This window comes from Aulonocara stuartgranti (genome assembly GCF_965226115.1).
Source record: "Aulonocara stuartgranti genome assembly, chromosome: 7".
Classification (NCBI taxonomy): Eukaryota; Metazoa; Chordata; class Actinopteri; order Cichliformes; family Cichlidae; genus Aulonocara; species Aulonocara stuartgranti.
In genome coordinates, this window is record NC_138945.1 from 52,374,359 (window position 1) to 52,393,968 (window position 19,610).

The 19,610-nt window shown below is 40.9% G+C and overlaps 1 protein-coding gene across 11 annotated transcripts in view; it reads right to left on the reverse strand.

Annotated features, from left to right (window-relative positions):
• Positions 1-4,851: 4,851 nt before the first annotated feature.
• LOC309710077 (neuronal cell adhesion molecule-like) overlaps positions 4,852-19,610 on the reverse strand; it is an 80,507-nt gene continuing 65,748 nt past the window's right edge. For 7 of the 11 annotated variants that reach the window (XM_082539263.1, XM_082539261.1, XM_082539264.1 and 4 more), the window contains 7 exons: positions 19,211-19,387; positions 12,986-13,045; positions 12,641-12,751; positions 11,071-11,232; positions 10,454-10,585; positions 9,388-9,466; positions 4,852-6,577 (listed from right to left, as the gene is read on the reverse strand). In XM_082539263.1, coding sequence (XP_082395389.1) covers positions 6,331-6,577; positions 9,388-9,466; positions 10,454-10,585; positions 11,071-11,232; positions 12,641-12,751; positions 12,986-13,045; positions 19,211-19,387 — 968 coding nt within the window. In that variant the 3' untranslated portion in view covers positions 4,852-6,330. The remainder of the gene's footprint in view (positions 6,578-9,387; positions 9,467-10,453; positions 10,586-11,070; positions 11,233-12,640; positions 12,752-12,985; positions 13,046-19,210; positions 19,388-19,610) is intronic. The other 4 variants (XM_082539266.1, XM_082539268.1, XM_082539259.1 and 1 more) reach the window with 4 other exon arrangements.

A 19,610-nucleotide genomic window follows, 5' to 3' on the forward strand; every position in this document is an offset into this window, starting at 1 on the left:
ATGGCAACTCAGTGGATATATCATTAAAATCATGACACTCCATAGAAAATCACCAAGCCGAAGGGACTTGGTAAGACTGAAGAAATTTATGGCAGCCAAATACAGTAGTGTAGTGCATGGCCCAAAAGGATATTATTCTGCATTAGGGTTATCCAAGCTCTAGTTGTCTTCAACCCAAAGACAAGCACTGTTGTTCCTCTTACAACATGGCAGTGCAAATAGAGACAGATCCTGCTGGTGAATTAGAATGTTACAAGGTCGGTATCTGGGGTGGATAAGAGGAACGGCAAACACCCTGCTGTCTGGAAAGAATGGGTGGCTGACATCTATCTGCCTGGCAAAGGGGGAGGAGGAAAGAGGGACACGAAGAAGCATGGGAGGAGGGGGGGTAAATGTAATTTAGCCTCCGTGATCTCCACAGGGGCCCGTGCAAAGGTAACCCCCACCCATCAACCCAAATACACATGGGATATAGTCGGGGGTGCACAGGGAATAAGAATCAGGGTGTGGAAAGGTTATTATCCTGGTGTAATCTTGATAATAAAAAAAAATGGGGGATGGGTTTTTAGAGATAGTTAATACCAGATCAATAGAACAAAACACTCATTTTTGTTCAGTAAAAACTCCCACCACATGAGCTCATTCCCCCCACCTAAAGGAAAACAGTTATTTGGATACACTCATATTCATCCGAGAAGAGATGATTTCACTCCTACTGCTGTGGTTTTCAATTTCAGGTTAAACAAATCTACCAGTCAGGCTAAAAATACTTAGTCTTGACAGATGTGTGTGTGTGTGTGTGTGTCTGCGTAATGCGCATGTGTGTATGTGACTATGTGTTGGCTAACCATTTGTCAGCCATATGGAAATGTCACAGAATAATCATAAACAATTATCCACCCCAGCTCTCAAAGCTTCAGAATAGGGCAAATTTACATAAAGAGACACAAAGGCTCTGTCACTTACATACAAAAGAACAGACCCCCTGAAGCTTAGCACACACTTAAAATGTATCAGAAACTAAATGTTGATGCTTTTCTAACACCCTCGTTTCATATCCTTGATTCTTCATAACTTACATGGATGCTTAAAGACTCTTAGCATCTGGTATGCAAATGGGCTGCTTTAAAGCTGGTTGCAGGTTGTTTGAAAACAGAGGATCACAAGAAGGCTGTGTAATGATATTTTTTCCCTATTGGAAGTAGACATAAACCAGCTGTAGATCAATTTAAACCAGGCTTTCTACTCAGTGATAAATCAAAGTCCTGGACACAGACAGATCTGGGAACGGTTAATGGATGCTATGGCAGACGTACAGCCAACACAGGATGAATCCACTGAAGACTGAATGATGAATGGGAAAATGGAGGAGGGGGGTGACTTTGAAGCAGCGGGAAGGGAGGCTGGTGAGATGGTTGGTGGAGACCAGGAGGGTAATGGGGCAGCTGCTTGTTTGATGGTAATGATTGCCAATCAACAGACAAATAATGTGATTCTGCTGCCATGGAATAAGCCTCTTACAGGAAGTCCAGCTATTCGAGGACTAGGGATGTTAACAGAAGGACTAACAACTTCATAGGCTTTCAGCTAAAATGTAGAGTGATTGTGCGGATTGTAATTTGACTACACTATTCGGTAAGGGGATATACATATGTGGCATTTTCTCTTTTTACAGCATCATTAAAATAGTTTTGTTGACAGTTTGCATCATGCAGACTGTGCATTTGCCAGTAAGCTTTTAAAAGCCTGTTGCTTACTCCAGCCATCGGTGTAATTGCCTCACGTCACTAGATGGCAGTAAAGTCAAGAGGTAAAATCTGTCAAATGGAAACAAATTGACAGACAAGTCCTGTGGCTGAAGGTCATAAGGTCATTGAGATCACCACTGCTGCTTGGAGAATGCTGTTTATTTTAAATAATATAGCCTTTGTTCCAGTTGCAATTCACAACAGTTCATTTTTTTTTCATATTCTCCCCGTGACCAGGTCTCATTTTGGACCCCCCCCCAAGTATTTTCAAGACACTAGATAGCAAGCTTCCCTGCTTCTTGACACCACTGCTGTGTGATAAAGCACCAGATGGTGGGTTGCTATCTCAATATTTCTTGATAGTGCCCATGATGGAAGTGGCCACGAGTAAGCTCCAAAAAGGTGGAGTCCAACTACTGTGTTGCAAAAGACCCTATAGAGGCTTCCCCAAGGAGTTTCAGGAAGGTGAAGATATCCATATTAGTCTGTTTCTCAGCTTTTGCTCAATGTACATTCATTGATGCAGTTTAGATCATTTGGCTAATTTCACGGTCCAATATCCAAGAGCCCATTTGAAGATTTAAGATTTAAGTCAATACAGCAACACAGCACAGAGCAGTTATCTAAACTCTGCATCCTCACTGTGGATGATGGATACAGCGGCTCCTTTTGAAAAATAAGTGCTTGACTCCGAATTATAACTCACAAACGCACATCTTAAAGCAGAGAATTCATAAGTTGAAGAGGAAATTACGTCTCATTAATATTGATCTATTTTTCAAAATTAAGCAAGCTTACTATTCATCTCTGAATGAAGAAAATAAGAACAACCCCAGCTTACTTCTTTTCACTGTAGCCAGGCTGACAAGAGTCAGAGCTCCACTGACTCTTCCATTAGTCCATTAACCTTAACTAGTAACAACTTAATGAATTTCTTCACAAATAAAATTTTAACCATCAGAGTATAGAAACAGCTTTAGTTAAGAGTTGTGCCTCATCACATGAAGGTGTGGGTCATCATCAGCAGAGGTTTCGAGTGAAACCATTGTGAGACCTTCCCTCAACCTATTGTGTGAGATGTGACGTTAAGGCGCCTGGGAAGGGATCTCAAAACTGCACTGTAGGTGGCAGACAGTTGGTGTCGTGAGCCATCTCCTGTGTTCACGGATAGTCGTTCACAGTGGACATAGATGACTTCTTCCCCTCCTCTTTCAAACCATCGGTCTTCTCTGTCTGAAACGTGAACATTGGCGACCTCGAAAGAGTGACCTTTATCCTTTAGATGCAGATGTACAGCTGAGTCTTGTCCTGTCGAGGTGATTCTTCTATGTACCATGCATTTATGCAGTGGCTGTTTGGTTTCTCCAGGGTAGAGGTCTAAGCATTCGTCGCTGCAGTGCACACCATATACCATGTTGTTTACATTGTGGTTGGGAGTTTTGTCTTTGGGATGAACAAGTTTTTATCTGATTGTGTGGATGGGTCTGAAGTGCACTTGGATGTCATGCTTGTAGATGCCACGCTTATGAGCCATGCTTTAGTGCTAAATTTATACTCTTCTTATGGACACTGACCGTGGACTTATTTCTGTGCTTGTACTCCAGCTGCAGTATTCGATACTATCGACTATAATATTCTATTACAGAGCAGTTGTTTGAATCACATTTACCTAATAGACTACAATTTGTTCATGTAAATGGGTAGACTTCTTTACACAATAATATTAATAAGTTCCTTAGTAATATTAATGTTTAGTTCTCTAGCTTCCCTTTGGCAGTATCATGAGAAGCCATATCATAAATTTTCATTGCTATGCAGATGACCCAACTTTTTCAAACCATGAAGCCAGATGAGACACATCAGTTAGCTAAACTGCAGGAATGTCTTAAAGACATAAAGACCTTGTTAACCTCCAATTCCTGCTTCTAAAAATGAAAAAAGTTATTGACAATTAATGGCATTACTTGCCCTCAAACAACACTTCGAGGAATTTTGAACTCTGTTCTGGTCATTGACTTCTCTTCATTGGTTCCCTGTTAAATCCAGAAAGAAATTTTAAATCCTTCATTGAATCCTGTTTCTGGGAGAGGTTTTTTCCTGATAAAAATGACTTTTTCTTTCCCACTGTTGCCAAGTACTTGCTCATATAGGCTTGTCTGTTTGTAGGGTTTCTACCTTATAATATAATGCACCTTGGGATGACTGGTGTTATTTAGTGGTATATAAATAAAATCGAATCTATCATGTTAACAACTGTATTTTATTAACTACGATCCAGTAGCTACTTATTGTCTATTAACTAGCACTTATTAAAATTATCTCAATACAAACTTGACCTTTTTACATATCTGAGTTTTTAGAAGCCTCACCAAAGTGATTTTGATAGCCAAACTGAAAATGGTACACGGTTTTTATTATGTGGTATTGTTATGAGCTGAATCAGAAATCAGAAATTATGCAGCAATTAAGACTCAAGACAGTGTTTGTTATGGAGTACTGAATTTAAATGCATTCACAGCATGACAAGGCAATGACATTTTAAGCCTGAAAACAGATAGTTATTTATTCATTCATTATTTCCTGCAGCTTGAGTTCCATACTTTCACTAAAAGGAAAAAAAATATTACATAGCGATAAAGAAAGAGTCTGTTAGTACAAATCTGTTTCTTAAATACAAAAAAAACATTTGCAATACTGTCAGAAAAGAGCATAATTTTAGAAGTATATTGAGACTTAGCAGAACCAGTACAAATCAGAATAGTATAATTTTGTGCATCATGATATCGACATTGTAAAACAGCAGGATTATATAACTTGGCATTCAAATCAGAAAGCAATAAGAATCTGACTGTATATGCAATTTTCTGTCCAGTTAGTTACAGTACAATGTACACTGTGCACAGCAAGTAGAAATGAATATGTTATATATATATATATATATATATATATATATATATATATATATATATATATATATATATATATATACACATACACATATATGTATGTATGTATATATATACACATACACATATATGTATGTATGTATATATATACACATACACATATATGTATGTATGTATATATATATATATATATATATATATACACATACACATATATGTGTATATATATATGTTCTCTACAAGTTGTCTATATTTATAATATTCCTACCAACAAGTTAAGCCATATCGTGCATGATATCGTCGCTTAGACTGCTGTAAAAGCTGCTTGTTCCTGTACAATCAATTAAGATATTTACAATTTCAACAAATATTCTACATGTCTTTAAAAAAATAAAACTTGATGCAAGTTAAGAAAAACTAAATCTTGATCCCATCCAAAGGCCCTCAAGAGCAGTTAGTAAATGCGAACAACTTTTGCTTAATAGGAGTTGAATTAATGTGCTGTGTCCACAACCACACACAAACACAAATATCCATACACTGCAGAAATACCATTAGGTATTGCAGGCATTTATACATCAGTGGTGGTTCTTACAATGTTTTCATTTGATCCAGTGCAGTGTTTTACTTTTCAAAGAAATCAAAGCCAGTCCTGTGTCTTAAAAAAAAAAGCCAAGCACATATTAATTATTCGTCCATCCACAGGGTGCTCTTCTCATGCTTATCTTATCCATCCTTGGATGTGACTTCTGCATTTCTCCCATTGTCTCTGTTCCAGACACTGAAGGCCAGAAAGAGACTTTGCAAGTGAATCAATGCTTTAAAGAAAAGGCACTACCTGCTGAAGGAGCACTTGCAGGGACTGAAGCAAGCTATCACACCATCAGCTATTCCCTACTGGCCTTCAGATCAAGCACAATAAGAGGAGGTCACATGCAGGGCAAAGGTCATGAGGTCATGTGACATGCCATGCAGCACTTTAGCCTCCTTCTTCATCGTCGCAGTGTGACAGCGACTACAGATGAGGACGTATCAGTGCAACACTGTGAATTATAACATGTGCACTGCTCTCAAATTCCACTGTGCAGAATGTTCACTTCATTAAATATAACTTTACATATGCGCTGTACAACATCTTCCTTTTAAACGCACCATGGGAACTGCCTTAATGTAATAGATTACATAGCATTTTTCTGGTACAAGTTTCTGGGTTGGAAAAAAATATACATGGAGTAGTAGAAATTTACTGTAGACAATGCCCCCTATTTGAATAGATAATATGACAACCATCAACACAAACAAATATAGTTCAGACAATAACTGCATAGTCCATATCAGATTTCTGGTAAAAATGCAATAGTTGTTAATATTAAAGTGTTGATTAATATATGGATTTATGGAACTGTCATGAACTGTTAAAGTTATGGCTGAGCTGGTTACTTCCTAAATGTCGCTCAGGGTATAATTAGCTAAGGTTTTCCAAGCTTCTCCATAAGACGTCCGTGTGAAAACATAAATGTCTTTAATGAGTTTTACGTTTCATTTATGGAGCTGGGTATACATGTTTGATCATAAAGCCATGCAGTGTTGGGACAGCCCTGTAAGAGTGATGTAGGGATTGAGGGGGCTTGAGTAGTCAGTGCATCACCCCGCACCGTTCTGTTAAGACCGACTGGCTACACAAAAGAGTTCAAGGAGTTCATGGCTTTTATAGGGGATGGGGCCTCCGAGCTCTCATGGCCCTCAGCAGTGTCCCTACTGGCACTCTTTCCACTATACTGCCCGATAAAGGAGCCATCCTCGTTGAACTGTCCGTCTCCTCCTTCACCGTAGTCAACTAAACTGTCGTCACTGTCGTCTCTCTTAACTGTCCCATTAGATGGCGAGCGGCTCCCTTTTAAAGGTTTATGGTCCTCATTGTCACTGAAGGAGAAAATAACATGCAGGCATTACAGGTGAGATGATGTGACAGATGCAATAAGGAGAATAGTGATCACTTTTTTTTTAGATGGAGCATAGAAGAGCCAATTGTTGCTTTTACCACAACCTACCCCTTAAGTTCGGTAGATAATGGCAAAGTTGTTATATGAATATTAATATGCAGCAATGAATATAAAATACATTTCAATGCACATTCGGGTTGCTCCATGTCTAAAAAATGTTAGCCATGAATGATTAGCTGGTTTCCATCAGGCAACGGGGGAATAAAGCTCAAGCAATCATACCCTTTTCAAATTCCCCCTGAAACCAAATATGAAGTGGTAAATGTGCTGTTTGACAAAAGCATTTTTCTCCCAAGGCAGAGACTGTGATGAAAAACAGAAAATCCAATGAAATGACGTGAATAAAGGAAAGTTTAAGCCAAGTATCCCTGCCCCCAAAGCAAGCACGACGATAAATCACAAGTTGGCAAAAATGCATGGAAAGTCCGCAAAGAAAGTTTTCTTTGGGTATCAGATAGTTGAGAACATTGCATATACACGACTTGAATACCAATGAGATCGCAAAGCTTTCACAATGCTGAGATGCTCCAAAATGGAAAGACAATAAATGGTATGCAAAAGCATTTAGGGGACATGACGGGAATAGAATAGCCACAGATTGCTGACGGCTTATTTTTTGAAGCACTGCACATAATGAAGGCTTTGTGACAAAATATTATACACGATGACAGCTGTGAAAGATAGCAAGCATTTTTCTCCGCAGTGACTTCATTACCCACCGACCCTTTACACATGCTACATTTACAAAACCCTTCACCGCCGCCAATCCCCATCATTGCCCTTACCTTTCCTGAGACCTACACCCCCTGCGTTAGGATGACGACGTCACTCTGAGATCAAACACATTCCTACATTTTACATTTCTGTAAGTCTGGCACTTTAACAGGCAAATGTGCTTTGTACAAGTACAGATTGATCTAAAAATACAGTATACTCTCCAGCAGTCAAACAAGAACAGCTCAGTTGACTTAAGTAATGCCTTTATTGACATACTGTAAGGTTCCAGCTGAGTGTAATGAAACAGCATGGATATAAAGAATACTCTCACAAAGGCACTATAATATTTATACACTTTGCCTTGTGATTTGTCTATTGTGTTTTTACAGCCGATATCCATTGGAGAGATTATCTCGTGGTGTAAATACTACAGACTGGTGGTATTCTAGATTTAAAAATATATCAACACTTTTCTGTGTAACATATTTATTTGTGCCAAACACTTCCAGTGCTGTCTAAAAACCAATAACAACTCATTCGTGAGCCACATTGTTACAATGGGCAAAAAGCTCCTTAATTATGATGAACATGAACTCTGTTATTAAGCTGATTCCCACATATTCTATCCTGATTCGGTGCGGACTTACAAGCACAACAAACTGGCTATTGAAAATAGGCACCCCAAAAAATACACTGTCTTTGAGATACTATTCCTTGTAAACTACAGTAGCCAGCTATTTTAAGAAGCTCTTTAAAGTTAAAGTAACCTGTTTTTAGAAATTTAAGTCTTCACTGGAAATGTAAGAGTTGCAATGGAGCGCTATAGATAAGCGGGAGGATTGGGCAGTAGTGCGAAACAGACGACTATTCTGTTGATCTTTTCCCAGAAAAATTAAATCTAGAATAACACCAATCATAAATGATTTCTACTAAAGAATGGCTATTGGCCTGTTGTAAATAGCATTAACCAGCTCTGTCCTCTCAGTGTTGATTGCTTCCCTCAAGCGTGCTGACAATTTCATAACATACCCATATGCATCTATATACTGTATATCTATATCTATCTATCTCTCTATATATAAACAATACTTCCATTCAACACATTATTGCCTACAGCAAAATTTCATACATAATATCAAATCTTAAAACCATGCATATCACATTTTTATATATAATTAATGATATGTATTTATCGCACATCTTCTGTCTCACATAAAATCCATAGAACAGATTCATGTATACATAATACAAAAAGGAATATAAAATATAAAAGCAAGACCATCTTAGAAATTCACTTATAAAAAAAAAGAATATTCAAAAATGCTAGTTTTACAGAAGTAAAGTGCTTCATTGTTCTGTATTCTGCATGTGATTGAAGAAGCAGCCTAGAAAAAGGATGCTGACAAGCATAGCTGGATAACTGAAGTAACAGTTAACAGGACTGACCATTTCAGAGATTTTCAATCCTATCAGGGTCATGTACTGTAAGTAGCAATACACTAGGCAAAGTGTTAATACTAATATATATATATATATATATGTATACTATACATACAATGTATATGATTAGCTTATTAGTTGAAAAGCTTGGGGTCAGTTAGGGATGTGTTGCAAATGAAAGTAGCTTATACTGTCTATTCCTGACAGTCTTATTTGTAATGTTAAAACACCCTAAACCACGAATCCCCTGAACCTGAAGAATCCTGCACACATATCAAGCACACATAAAGTCCAACACAAACAGCATCCAGGGTGTCCCAGAATCCAGAAACAAAATCTTGTACTTCACGGTGGTAGAAGATCAGACTGGGTTACTTCCTCTTGTTGTTTTGACTTTAGTTAATGGTGATTCTGGTTGATTTTTTTTATTAGTTTTAAGGGTTGAGAAGTAGGAGGGCGAGCAGAGCTCCAGCACAGAGTGTAGATTTAGGAAAGAAAGTGGGAACACGGGGCAAGTGGTTGATGGGTACAATCTGCTCTGGGGACTCCAAAGGCTGGGGCACTTTCTCTCACCTGTATTCCACAAAAGTACAGTCGTCATCTTTCATGGGCTGGAACTCAGGGTCTGTGTGGGCATCCTCCTTCTCTTTGACTGGTGAGATACAGGAAGCGATTTAGTCAAACTGGCTTTTAAAGAATTGTGAGAAACAACATGTTTCTTAAGCGATATGACGAAGACAGTCGTTCAACATCACCCATGAAATTCAAAAACCGTACCCGAACTTAAATTTGGCCGACCTCAACTTCAAGCTCAGTCTTTGTGTACCTGTAGACTGTTTCTCCCTGTCCAGATGCTTTTTTTTTGTTTCTTTACTGGAAAGTCTGTTCTGACCAACACATTTTAATTTAAAATTTTGAGGGAGTTGACTGAATTGATTGTTGAATTGATATGGACAAAAGAGCTTGCTTGCATGCGCCACAGTTCACATCTGAATGTTCTCTGAGATGTTACACAAGAAATATGTGTTGACAGTCTGACTTGGGAGTGAATTGATGCCTAAACTACTCCACCCATCTGACCCCTATATAAGAGCCAAATAAAAATGACAGGCATGCTCCTGGTTGCGCTCCTAATCTGATGCCCTACCTTTGGGCTGTGGACACTGTGCAGTCTTTCACGCAGAAACCCCAGTGCAGCCCCTGCTCTTAACAAGAGAGCAACATCACTGTGACATAGAAATTCATGTTTTCAGTCCAAGTTTGTGGTTATGTGCAAATGGTCAGAACAGGACTTCTGCATCTAAAACACCAGGAACACTAGGAGAGGTGAATTGAAGGGGAAATGGGCCAAATAGAAATAAGGTATGGTTTTCACTCTTTATAGTTGGACTCACAAAACCTGACTGTAATTTATGGGTTCATTAAAACTGATTAATGTGTGAATCTGACAACAGTGAATAAACCCTGTCAATACAAAAAACCTATTCTCCATTAATGTGAGATGTATACTTCTTTAATGAATGGTTTGATCCAAACTATGTAGGAGTTTGTAACTGTGCATTTTAAAAAGTTCTGCTCTAATAAAGTTGTTATTATAGAAACAACTGTCTTTTTTTGTGGTGATTGTGCCATTACTCACCAGGGTACTTCCCTCCTTTATTTCTCTGGATGAAGCAGATAATGAGAAGGATCAGGATGAGCAGAGCAATTGCACACATGAGGCCAATGAACCATCCCTGAGTGGCGATGTCCACCTGTCTGCTTGCCACAGCTGTCCAGAGAAGGGGAGAAAGACTTAACATTTACACTTGCACTATTTTAACATCTCATCCCCAGTAGCGAGGGAAAACAGCAAAAATTATCCACAATCAAAGAAGTAACATGTACACACAATTACAGACACACACGCAAACACGGACAGTGACATACAACGTACGTTAGCACGGGTGATATTAAGTCAAATAAAATACTAAAAACAGACTGAAATTCTATATTAGAATATCCACTTCTAAAATCCCCAACAGTGCGACACTGACATTCATTATGCATTAACCAGAAAATCATGCTGTATGTTCTGTCCACATCACTACAGTACATGTCTGGCATATAGAACAACCACATCACATCTGTTAAATCCATGCTCGATTCTGTATAAATATACAAAAGCACAAACTACTCCATACGCGACACACGACAAAGTGTAAGGCCAGGCTCAGCCACACCGAGGTGGAGGCGAACATCCAGGAAGTGCCTCACCTGGGAGAGTAACCAAGAGCTCCTTGGAGTGGTGGAATTCTTGGTCGTGGTGACCCAAAGCCACCAAACGGACCCTATAGCAAAGGCCCCCCTTTAAGCCTTTCAGCGTTATGTTCTGAGAGCCATTCACAAACTCTGTATTCCAGTCCTCTTCACTTTCACCTGCAGGAGTTATGTTCATCAAGAGAAGTATGTTTGAAGGAGCGAACACAACTTCAAAAAGGCCATGGAGATCATGACATTATGGGAACTAATTGTCTGAAAAGAGCATCTACTGGTATGGCATTATGCTGCAGGCAAATGTTAATATTCATGGAGTTCTAAAAAATCCATTAAGTCTATGAATGAATTATTATTGTGTCCCCGAAAGCTCAATGCACTGCAACTTCAGAAAAGCTGCAAAGTGAGAAAAATCATTTCACCATTTTGATAATATGTGTGCTGTTTAGAAAATACTGAATTCAAAAAAATAACTAAGCTGTAATGGGCTTTCTCATTTTTAAAACTTGCTACTTTTGGATTAGGTTGATATAAAAGTATATTTTCTGTTCTTGTTCCATTGCCATGAAAGGTGGTACATAGCGATAAATGTAACTGAAATACATAAAAAAGTGCTTTTCTAGCTTTACAATAAAAGTCATATTCTCCCATTAAAAAAGTGATTTTACTGATAAATACGACACTTTCACAAAAGGTTAAAACCAGAACAGTTGCCTCAGGCATTTTATATTGTAAGGTAAAGACCATACAATAATAGAGCGAATCCCATCAATCAGATGACTCTATGAGCACTTGGCGACAGTGGGAAGGAAAAAAGCCCTTTTAAAAGGAAAAGCCCTCTGATACAAAGAGCAGTAGAGAGACTTTTCATCTACTTTCAGCTTTACATCAAAACTTTCAAATGTTCACAAATTGTTTTTGACTACCTTGAATTTAGTTAAAAATCATGTAGTAGCCTAAGTAAGTAAAAGTACATTCTCACAGAATTGGCGGCATAGTTGCAGACAAAAATGCCGTATACGTTATCAAACTGGTGGTGATCCTCTTTTGCGCTGAGCTTTTAGGGCCACTGCACGTACACAAATGGTAATGAGCTGAATGTGAGATGTGTTGTGACTGATGACCACAATAATTAGGCTTTTGATAGCAAAATTTTGCAAGATTATGATCTATTATTGTGATCTTCCCTAAGTGAATCTATTAAAATGGTAGGTGTGAGAGAGCCATACTACAGTGCTGTTCATCCTCACTGCAGGTGGATAAAAACAATGGAGAGCACTTCAGTCAAATTCAGCTAGCATAATAGGAAATGTTTGTGCTGCCTTTTATGACGTTTGTCTACATACGTTCCAGCCAGATTGCCAAGGGAACTGCACGCATTTACAGCACTGGGTAATTAGCAATCCAATCACAGAAAGCGTTGTTTATCACATCCGGGTCTGCACTGGCCAGAGCCAGCATCAGCATGACTGCCAATATTTCTATTCACTTGCATAAGCCAATAATGAAGTAGGAGTCTCTTGCCACCTGTGAATGGAATTGAGAAAAATGTTGCCGTTTCTTTGCTTACTGTCATTTAGTCTGTATTGTGCACTAAAGTTTTTCTCCGGGCCCCAGTACTCCCAACTGATCAGGGCCCAGTCTTCCCCGATCATGGAGCTAATGTTTCCGAAAGGACTTGCTGAGCACACAAGAGAAAACACAACCATCAACATGAGTCTGTTGGTCAAAGGACAATCCAATAACTGTCAATCAAATATTTTGCTTTTGCTACAGTTAACATTAAGTGCACCAAGTTTCACCAAATCTAGTTTCTCACTGCTTTAACTATGCCAACAAAAACAGAGGACAAACATAACTAATCATCACTAATCAACAGACACTGAGGTTACTAATATCACAGCAGAATCTGTACCCTTGTGGGGTGGACCATGTGGAGGTGACCGTGCAATAGGATGAAGGGATTGGGTGCTTCCTGTAAACAATATGAAGAGGGGTAGAGATGGAGCCACACACACGTGAGACACACACAGAGACACACAGAGACACCACAGATGCTAAAGTCATTATACAGAGAACACAAAGTTCATTGGCATGCCATGCGAAGCCCCTGGCATGCAGCAGGAAAGCATCACCAGCGGCCACTGAGGAAGAAGTAAGAAGGGGGTCAAAATCACCAAAGGCACAGCGAAAAAAAAAGAAGAGAAAAAAAAGATGAAGAGCAGCTGAGCACTTTGAAAAGACTCATCTAGTTTTATCACATGGCATTAAAAAAGCACATGTTACAGAGCATCTTTATCTGTGCAGCTTTGAACTTTTCCGTGCTTTGAACTCCTCGGTCAAGCATTCTGGTTGGCCACAGAATTGGACAGAGGCTGCTCAGAGGTGAGGAGCGCATGCTTATGGTGGGTTTTGCAGCTTTAGCTGTATGTGTAAAACAATCATTTGTCTAGAAACACCACATTTCTGTCAACCTGTGATATCAGAGCCTGCAGAGAGAAACAGGACAAAGAGAAACAACCGGACAGGGATCATTATGAGAAGACAACCACCCACATCCCCAAACTGTCTTTTTTTTAGACATTTATGTGGTTGTGCTGTGTAACTTGAAAGTGTTATTTATATATATATATATATATAGTGAAAAGGTATTTGCATATTTGTTACACTGAAATGTTTTATGTCAAACAAATTTTAGTATTAGACAAATATAACCTGAGTAAATACAAAATGCAGTTTTAAAATGATTTCATTTATTAAGGGGAAAAAGCTATAGAAACCTAACTTCCCTCAGTGAAAAAGCAATTACCGTTCTCTTGTTAAGTCATGAATGAACTGTGATTAACCACAAAATCAAGCTGAGCCACACCCAGTACTGATTACTGCCAGACCTGTTGAATCAAGAAATCATTTAAATGGAACCTGTGTGACACAGTGAAGTAGGCTTAAAGAACTCAAAAAGCAACACATCATGCCATGATCTAAAGAAACAGCTGTGGAAAACAGTTGTCAAACAAAGTCACTGACATCCATCAGTCTGGTCTGGTAAGGGTTGCAAATACATTTCTAAGGCTTTGAGAATGAACCACAAATGGAGAGAATCTGGAACACTGGTGAACCTTTCCTGGAGTGCCCGGCCTATCAAAATTACTCCAGTGCATCGATGACTCATCCAGGTAAATGGTAAATGGACTGATCCTTATATAGTGCTTTTCTACTCTCCCGGAGCCCTCAAAGCACTTTATACAGCATGCCACATTCACCTATTCACACAAGCACTTCCTTATATGCTTTTAAGTGCTTACTAACTAACAATCACACTCATTCGTACTCCAATGGATGCATCGGAGAGCAACTTGGGGTCAGTATCTTGCCCAAGGATACTTGGCATGCAGAATGGGAGAGCCAGGGATTGAACCACTAACGTTCCGATCAGTAGATGACCTGCTCTTCCTCCCGAGCTACAGTCACCACAAAAGGTTTGCATCCCATTAAATCTGGTGTAAAACTAACTTTCATAAAAAGAACATCATGGCAACACTCAAACATGGTGATGGCAGTGTGATGGTTTAAGGCTACTTTGCTGCATCAGGACCTGGACGACTTGCCGTAATTGATGGAATCATAAATTCTGCTCTCTACCAGAAAATCCTGAAAGAGGATTTCCAGCCATCAGCTCATGCCCTGAAGCTCAAGCATGCTTGGGTTATGCAGCAGGACAATGATCAGAAACAACCTCTGAATGGCTAAAAAAAAACACCTCAACCAAGGTTTTAGAAAGGCCTAGTCAAAGTTCGGAGGCTTTGGCCTGACCTTAAATAGGCTGATCACACTCAAAACCATCTAGTGTGGATGAATTAAAACAATTCTTCAAGAAGAGTGGGCCAAAACATCCACACAATGTTGTGAAAGACTGTTGTCATTTATCACAAACGCTTGATTGCAGTTTTTGCTGCTAAAGATGGCATAGCCAGTTATCAGGTCTACAGGGAGTGCAGAATTATTAGGCAAATGAGTATTTTGTCCACATCATCCTCTTCATGCATGTTGTCTTACTCCAAGCTGTATAGGCTCGAAAGCCTACTACCAATTAAGCATATTAGGTGATGTGCATCTCTGTAATGAGAAGGGGTGTGGTCTAATGACATCAACACCCTATATCAGGTGTGCATAATTATTAGGCAACGTCCTTTCCTTTGGCAAAATGGGTCAAAAGAAGGACTTGACAGGCTCAGAAAAGTCAAAAATAGTGAGATATCTTGCAGAGGGATGCAGCAGTCTCAAAATTGCAAAGCTTCTGAAGCGTGATCATCGAACAATCAAGCGTTTCATTCAAAATAGTCAACAGGGTCGCAAGAAGTGTGTGGAAAAACCAAGGCGCAAAATAACTGCCCATGAACTGAGAAAAGTCAAGCGTGCAGCTGCCAAGATGCCACTTGCCACCAGTTTGGCCATATTTCAGAGCTGCAACATCACTGGAGTGCCCAAAAGCACAAGGTGTGCAATACACTCAGAGACATGGCCAAGGTAAGAAAGGCTGAAAGACGACCACCACTGAACAAGACACACAAGCTGAAACGTCAAGACTGGGCCAAGAAATATCTCAAGACTGGTTTTTCTAAGGTTTTATGGACTGATGAAATGAGAGTGAGTCTTTTTTTTTTTTTTTTTCTAAATGACATCAGAAACAGCAGTATGCGACATTACGTGATGGCAGAGCTTCAGTTCATCCTTTGTCATTTTATTTTATTTTTTTAATAAATAGGAAAGGGGGAATGAATGAGAGAAAGAGGGGGAGAGAAAGAAAGAAAACCAAAGGGGAGAAGAGACGGTGAGAAGGGGGGGAAGAGAGAGAAAAAAAAAAAGAACTCCTGGGTCACCTGTATGGAGAAAAAAAAAAAAAACAAACAAAAAAAACAAACAGAGGAGACAGCAAACAACAAAGAGCAACATAATAATAGAGAAAACAAAGCACCATCACAATAAACTAGCTAGTCATAGATATCAATATTTACTAAATAATAAACGATATTGTGCAGCACGCAAGATAGACAGCGCACAGTGTGCTTTGAGGCAGCAGCCAAGAAAGCTTTAGTCCGCGTCTGTGAATACCCATGTGTGCATACCTGTGTGGATCAGCATGCTTGCATTCCAAAGGTTTCTCCATGTAATGATCTGCTAGGGAGTGTGGGGGGGCCACAGCCCCGTCCTCCAGGGTGTGAAGCGGGTATGGAGGAGATCAAAACTCCAGACATCCAGAGGCCCCCAGAACACAAGAGACCATGGAAGACCAACAGAGGGGCAGCCGCCCTCATCTGGGACTCTCCTCAGCTCTTACTGTTCCAGTAAGAGCTGAGGAGAGTCCCAGATGAGGGCTCGCCCAGCAGCCGCGGAGCAGAAGTCAGGGGGAGTTGCAGTGACGCGCCCGTGAGCTCCGCCGGCCCCCAGCTGTGCCCGAGTGACCGAGCCCCAGGCCGAGAGGCCGGGGGCACCCCACCTCCAAAGGGGCCCGAGCGAGCCCCAGGCCCCGACAAGCGGCCGCCAAGGAGTGAGCCGGTGTGTACCCGGACGCCCACCCCCAGACACAAAGAACCACCAACGCACCGACACCTGAGGGAGTCCGCCACCGGCAGGGGAAGTGGTGGTGGGTGGAGATAGGCCTCCAAACCTTGGAGGGCCTGAGGTGTCCCCAGAGAGGTGGCGTCTGATACCCAACCTGACATATAGACACAGACATACAGGCACACACAGACACAAACATCCATTCCCACCCTCATGCTCTCATATGCACTCACTCCACACTCAACCAACGTGGAGACAGACATAAAGAGACGCTGTACACACGATCACACTCCCCAAGCGTACTCTACAAACCGGGTCTAGGTACCCTTGCCCCTGGAGGGGGGAATTGCACCCAGACCCAGGTGGTGTTACCCTTTTCCCTGCGGTGGGGAGAGGCAGACCACCCCGACTCCGCAGCAGCAGGGAGGCCCCACACCCCAGACCGCAGTCGGACGGCCAACTCCTCCTACTAGCCCTCCCGCTCCAGCAGGCCGCAGAGAATGGGGGTGGGAGAAGACTCCAAACCTCCCTCCACCCGCTCATTGTAGTGTTGATGCATATGTGTTCTAAGGTGCAATTAAAACCCAGGAGGGCATGGAGCTACCTGCCAAGGAGCAGCAGGTAAGCGCATAGTCCCTCCTGCTAGCCCTCAATGACTAAGTGTATTTAAAATTGAGAGGTGGGCAACGACGTCAGGGGTGAGGTATACACCCTGATGGTAAATTGGACTCCGTGATTGTGCCCACCCCCAAGATCCTATATGTATGTGTAATGAGAGTGTGAATAATGTGAATGTCTAAGTTGTGGGATAAAATTGAGGCAGAGGCAGCCAGAAGGGGACAGGTGGGGGGGGGGGGGGGGGGGGTAGCCTCCTCTGCACCCTGGTGACATACCCCCACTCCAAGGCCCTGCATGTGTGGGTGGTTGTGGAGGAGCGGGAAGAGGGAGGCAGCTGGAGATGGGGAGGGAAGGAAGGGAGGGGCAGGTAACCCCTCCCTGGGGCCAGCTCCCCCGCTGAATGAGAGTGAGTCTTGATGGGCCAGATGGATGGGCCCGTGGCTGGATTGGTAAAGGGCAGAGAGCTCCAGTCCGACTCAGACGCCAGCAAGGTGGAGGTGGAGTACTGGTTTGGGCTGGTATCATCAAAGATGAGCTTGTGGGGCCTTTTCGGGTTGAGGATGGAGTCAAGCTCAACTCCCAGTCCTACTGCCAGTTTCTGGAAGACACCTTCTTCAAGCAGTGGTACAGGAAGAAGTCTGCATCCTTCAAGAAAAACATGATTTTCATGCAGGACAATGCTCCATCACACGGGTCCAAGTACTCCACAGCGTGGCTGGCAAGAAAGGGTATAAAAGAAGAAAAACTAATGACATGGCCTCCTTGTTCACCTGATCTGAACCCCATTGAGAACCTGTGGTCCATCATCAAATGTGAGATTTACAAGGAGGGAAAAGAGTACACCTCTCTGAACAGTGTCTGGGAGGCTGTGGTTGCTGCTGCACGCAATGTTGATGGTGAACAGATCAAAACACTGACAGAATCCATGGATGGCAGGCTTTTGAGTGTCCTTGCAAAGAAAGGTGGCTATATTGGTCGCGGATTTGTTTTTGTTTTGTTTTTGAATGTCAGAAATGTATATTTGTGAATGTGGAGATGTTATATTGGTTTCACTGGTAAAAATAAATAATTGAAATGGGTATATATTTGTTTTTTGTTAAGTTGCCTAATAATTATGCACAGTAATAGTCACCTGCACACACAGATATCCCCCTAAAATAGCTAAAACTAAAAACAAACTAAAAACTACTTCCAAAAACATTCAGCTTTGATATTAATGAGATTTTTGGGTTCATTGAGAACATGGTTGTTGTTCAATAATAAAATTATTCCTCAAAAATACAACTTGCCTAATAATTCTGCACTCCATGTAGGAGGCAATAACTTTTTCACACATGGGTAGATGGGTCTGGATAACAAGAAACAACTTTTTTCTAAATTGTTGTTGTCAGCTGATTTTCTGACAGCTAATCCATAAAGTCTGCAGTAACTGAATGATGAGCAGCTTCAAACTACACAACAGAATTAGAGGAATGTTTGACACCAAACAATTCAAACTGGCAAAGCATACACAGCAAAGCAGTGCAAGCTTCACACAAGCTAAATGTGTTGCACAGTTCTGCTGCAGCACACCAGGACTCAGGTTTGCTTATCCACTTCACCAGAGAGGTCTCTGAGGCTGTGTTTTGGGAGGGGCTTTCCTTAGATCGCCAAAATGATTAGAAATTTTAAAAAGACTAGGGGCAATTTAAGCAAATATTCACCAGACATTTACCGAATTTTCAAAGCAAGATAAACAAACAAATCTGGTAAATAACACGTACTGGAAAATGTTCTGATGGACAATAATACAAACCAAGCACATGCTCTGTAAATTATTTACACGCTTTCATGCTCTTACCTCAACAAATACAGAACAGAACATATATATTAATCTAATATTTATCCACATCTCCAGTGGGAGAAACATGAAATCTAGTTAGTTTTTTTTCTCATATTTTTCTTGTATTTGATGACTTACCTTCCTCCCTGATGATGACAGCTTCCTGAGAAATGGCTGCACCTGCTCCAGCGCCTGTTTTCGCATTCAAATAAAACTTGTAGCGTATGCTGTACTTGAGGTTGGGCAAAGTGACAGAGGTCTCATTGGCAGCCAAGGCCAGCTCCTCCACTGGGCCCAGTTCATTGGAGTTATTTACTACAGGGGTGAGGGATGGGCGAGAAGAATAATGGGGTGGGGGTGGAAGTTGGGAAGCAGTGGGGTAAGTTGAATAGAGAGTTGGGTAGGAGGTGTAGATGGAGTGTCAGTGATGAAAAAGGTGGAAATGGAAGTATTTGGGGTGTAGGATTCAGAAATAGAAGGCAGGAATGACCAAAGTTGATTTGTTATTTGTGTTTTTTTTAATTTAGGCAAAAACAAA